Raw genomic sequence first — 4807 nt, 5'->3', positions numbered from 1 at the left:
GTGCCTGTAATCCCAGCTACTTGGGAGGCTGAGGCAGGAGAATCGCTTGAACCCAGGAGGTAGAGGTTGCATTGACTCAAGATTGTGCCACTACACTCCAGCCTGGGCAACAGAACGAGACTCTGTCAAAAGAAAAGAAAAGAAAAGAAAAAAAACAAGGAGGGAGAAAGAGAGTGACAGAGACAGAGAAGCATAGAAACAGAAAGAGACAGAGAGAAGGGAAAGAGGGAAGGAGGGAGATAAGAAGGAAGGGGGAGGGAGGGAGGAAGCATGGAAGGAAGGCAAGGAGGGAGGCAGGGAGAAAGGAAGTGAGAGATGGAGGGAGGAAGGGAGGGAGGGAGGAAGGAAGGGAGACAAGGAGGGAGGAAGGAAGGAAGGAAGGAAAGAAGGAAGGAAAGGAAAAGAAATAAAGGAGGAAGACTGAAGTGTTCCTATTCACTACATCTCCTGAGAGAAAGCCAGCCATTTCAGCAATTCTGTGGAAAGAGTGTGGCGAAGAAGGTCTTCTTCATGGCGACCATGGCAACCTTCAGCTCCTTGTTCCTGAGGCTGAAGATGATGGGGCTGAGGAAGGGCGTGAGGACCGTGTAGGTGATGCCCATCAAGGTGTCACCTTCCAGAGACTGGGGACCTTTGGGCTTCAGGTAAATGACAGAGGCAAAGCCATAGTGCACGACCACTACAGTGAGGTGAGAGGCACAGGTGGAGAAGGCCTTGTTCCGGCCTTCAGCAGAAGGGATCTTCAAGATGGCGGCCACGATGAAGGCGTAGGAGAGGAGGATGAGGAGAAAACAGCCCAGCAGGGCCGTGATACACACCAAGCCCACGCCCAGGGCCACAGCGGGTACATTATTTCCACAGGCCAACTTCAACAGAGGTGGTACGTGGCAGAAGAAATGGTGGATCTCACTGGGTCCACAGAAGGTGAGGTGGAAAATGGCCGTGGTCACCACCAGCCCCATGACGGAGCCGCCAGCCCAGGAGCAGCCCACCAGGCAGGCGCCGCCCTGTGGGCTCATGAGCATGTTGTAGCGCAGGGGGCGGCAGATGGCCACGTAGCGGTCGTAGCCCATGACGGTGAGCAGGAAGGAGTGGGTGAAGCCGAAGCTGAAGGAGAAGAACATCTGACTGGCACAGGCCAGGAAGGCGATGGAGCGCTGCGTGGACAGCAGGTCGGCCAGCATGCGCGGGATGATGGCCACGGTGTAGAGGATCTCGGAGACGGAGAGGGTGCACAGGAAGAGGTACATGGGCGTGTGGAGGCTGCGCTGGCTCCAGACGGTGGCCATGATGAGCAGGTTGCCCAGCAGCGTGAACAGGTACATCAGCAGGAACAGCAGGAAGAGCGTCAGCTGGAGGTGGGGGAAGGCGGAGAAGCCCACGAGGATGAATTCAGACGTGGAGGTGTGGTTTAGCCCCAGCATGGCGGCCACGCCTAGTTGGGGAGAGAGGAAAAAGAGCCAGTGGTTAGGAGCATGGGGGTGTCTAGTGACTCCTACCTGGGAGGACATCTGAGAGCACCTCCTTCATCTGTCCAAGCCATGGTTACTCCATGTGCAAAAATATGTTATTTATTTTTATTTATATTTTTTGAGATGAGGTCTCACTCTGTCGCCCAGGCTGGAGTGCAGTGGTGTGATCTCAGCTCACTGCAACCTCTGCCTCCTGGGCTCAAGCGATTCTCCTGCCTCAGACTCCAGAGTAGCTGGGATTACAGGCATGTGCTACCACACTAGGTAATTTTTGTATTTTTAGTAGAGACGGGGTTTCAGCATGTTGGCCAGGCTGGTCTCGAACTCCTGACCTCAGGTGATCCACCTGCCTCGGTCTTCCAAAATGTTGAGATTACAGGCGTGAGCCACCGCACCCGGCCAAAAATAGGTTAATAATAATGTGCTCAGGTTTAGCCTGGGAATGATGGCTAACACCTGTCATCTCATCACTTCGGGAGGCTGAGGCAGAGGAGGTCACCTGAGGCCAGGAGTTCGAGGCCACCCTAGGTAACATAGTGAAACTCCATCTCTACAAAATAAAAATAAACATAAAATTAGCCAGGCATGGTGGCGCATGCCTGTGGTCCCAGCTACGTGAGAGACTGAGGCAGGAGGATCACTTGAGCCCAGGAGCTTGAGACCAGCCTGGGCAAAATAGCAAGATCCCCAACTCTACAAAGTATAAGAAAATGAGCCACACATGGTGCTGCATGTCTGTGGTCCCGGCTAGTTGAGAGGCTGAGGTGGGAGGATCGATTGAGCCTGGGAGATGGAGGCTGCAGTGAGCTATGACTGAGCGACTGCACTTCAACCTGGGTAATAGAGCGAGATGCTATCTCATAAAACAAAAACAAAAACAAACTGTTAAGGTTTAAATAAGATCATGCATCTTACTTGCTTTACACAAGTCTTGGCCCATAGTAAGAACCTCACAAATAGTAATACTGACACAAAATAATAATAACTTTCCTGTTTTTTAAGTCCCAGTGGTCTCTATTCAGCCACACCTGGGTTGGATCCCCACTTCAGAGCTAGGCGACTGTGGTTGATCCCTTGATTGTTGTGAGCCTTAGTTTTCTCATCCCTAAAAGAAAGTTGATAATAATCCCAAATTGACAGAGTTGTTATGAGGATTTAATAAGATTATGCTCATAATGTACCTGCCGCAGGGCCTGGAATAAACACTTAAAATGTAAGGTTGAGGGCCCGGCACGATAGCTCACTCCTGTAATCCCAGCACTTTGGGAGGCCAAGGCGGGTGGATCACTTGAGGTCAGGAGTACAAAACCAGCCTGGTCAACATGGTGAAATCCCGCCTCTACTAAAAATATAAAAATTAGCTGGGTGTGGTGACATGCACCTGTAATCCCAGGTACTTGAGAGGCTGAGGTGGGAGAATTGCTTGAGCCCAGGAGGCAGAGGTTGCAGTGACCTGAGATCACACCACTGCACTCCAGCCTGGGCGACAGAGTGCAACCCTGTCTCAAAAGCAAAGAAACCAACAAACAAAGAATTTAAGTTTGAGGACAGGCATGGATGGTCAGACTTATGTTCTGTTAAATTGTAGCAAGTGCCAATGTAAGAAAGACCCAGGTGTTCTGAGCATTCTGAAATAAAATTGGAAATTACTAAGATGAGGACCCTTAAAACTACCTAAATATTTAGAACATAAATATCAGGTTGAATTACGTGACATTGCCACAGTAAAATATCACTGAATAATCTTTGGAATAAAAGGAAAATTAAAAAATACAAAGAACAAACAAAAATGATAATGAAAAATAGAAATAACAACTAAATGAAATGAATTGTGCCCTAGAACATAAAGAGGGAATTAGTCAACAAACTGGCAAAATTCCAGTAAGATCTGCGGCACTGGTAGGTGAATATGGCTAACTGTAACTTATTGCATGTTTTCATAAAAAGCTAAAAGAGAGAATTTTTTTTTTTTTGAGACCGAGTCACCCAGGCTGGAGAATTTAATAAGAATCCATGCAAACCAAGGGATACACTTCGAATGAATTGGAACAGCTGTCTGTGGTGGGGGCAGGAAAGGGGAGTAGAAGCGGGACATGATGATAACTGGGAATAAATAAAATGAGATCACCCCTGTTGTGCATATCAATGATGATCAAATAAGGATGATAAAATATCATTGAGGAGTTGTGGAGTACATCTGCAGTTTAAGCCCAAAAAAATGTGTGTGTGTGTGTATGGTATCTATATAATTATATAGATATCTTTGAGTAACTGAAGCCAACTGTTTTTTAATTTTATTGTTATTTACTTATTTTTGTTTGTTTGTTTTGAGATGGAGTTTTGCTCTTGTTGCTCAGGCTGGAGTGCAGTGGCATGATCTCAGCTCACTGCAACCTCTGCCTCCAGGGTTCAAATGATTCTCCTGCCTCAGCCCCCCAAGTAGCTGGGATTACAAGCACCCGCCACCACGCCCAGCTAATTTTTGTATTTTCAGTAGAGACAGGGTTTTGCCGTGTTGGCCAGGCTGGTCTCGAACTCCTGTCCTCAAGTGATCTGCCTGCCTCGGCCGGCCACCCGACGTGTTGGGATTACAGGCGTGAGCCACCACCTTGGCCTCTATTTGTAATTTTGTGTCTTTTAGCCAGTTTCTCCCTATCTCTCCCTTCTGCCTACCCTTCCCAGCCTCTAGTATCCTCTGTCCTACTTTTTACTTCTATGAGAAAGCTACTGTTTTGATAGCAGGTTTTCGAATACTTACCCGGGACCTGGGTTCACCCCAATATTACACTTCCTCCTAGCCCTACCTAGAAGATTGTCACTATCTCTCAGAGCCAAGGTTAGCCCAGCGCTTGGAGGACTCAGAATATTACCTGGAAAATGGACAATTTGGCTCAAGCTAGGAACAATCATTCCACACAGAAAAGTAGCATGTGTGGGCTGGAGGGGACCCAGCCGGCCAAACCAATAACTGCAGCACAGTCTCAACTCCCTCCTCTTCTTCATCCCTCCTCTCCCTCACCTGCCGTCTGTGAGCCTCCCTGCCCCTCCATTGCATGGACACAACCCCAGCTCTGGCCTCGCACCCTCTCTCCCAGTCAATGGTGCTTACCAGTCTCCCCTCCTCTGTCCCATCCCTCTTCTGACAGCCAGAGACAATTCTCTAAGACACAGCCAGGTCGTGGAGTCACGCAGACCCATGGTTCAAATCCCAGGTTCTCACTGTATGCTGGGATAACCAGAGACCTGCCCTGGGGGTTCCCTGGGGGATGGGATGCCAAGTGCTTAGCATGCATTTCTCAAGGCTGCCAGCTGACATTGTTGTGACAACCTCCGTC

General features: G+C 49.0%; 1 protein-coding gene across 1 annotated transcript; it reads right to left on the bottom strand.

Moving 5' to 3' along the window:
* Positions 1-397: 397 nt before the first annotated feature.
* Positions 398-1513, bottom strand: LOC105540100 (olfactory receptor 10H2). Its single transcript, XM_011980588.1, has one exon. It carries the CDS (start codon positions 1509-1511, stop codon positions 468-470), a length of 1044 nt encoding a protein of 347 aa, XP_011835978.1. The 5' UTR covers positions 1512-1513; the 3' UTR covers positions 398-467.
* Between the last annotated feature and the right edge of the window lie 3294 nt (positions 1514-4807).

This window comes from Mandrillus leucophaeus, unplaced genomic scaffold, assembly GCF_000951045.1.
Source record: "Mandrillus leucophaeus isolate KB7577 unplaced genomic scaffold, Mleu.le_1.0 Scaffold215, whole genome shotgun sequence".
Taxonomy (NCBI): domain Eukaryota; kingdom Metazoa; phylum Chordata; class Mammalia; order Primates; family Cercopithecidae; genus Mandrillus; species Mandrillus leucophaeus.
Note: the sequence above shows the minus strand (reverse complement) of the source record. Positions and strands in the feature narration are given on the sequence as shown.

What these genes read in the sequence shown, in the direction of transcription:
- LOC105540100 (XM_011980588.1), bottom strand. Translation starts at nt 1,511, where the DNA reads ATGTCCTCCCAGGTAGGAGTCACTAGACACCCCCATGCTCCTAACCAC.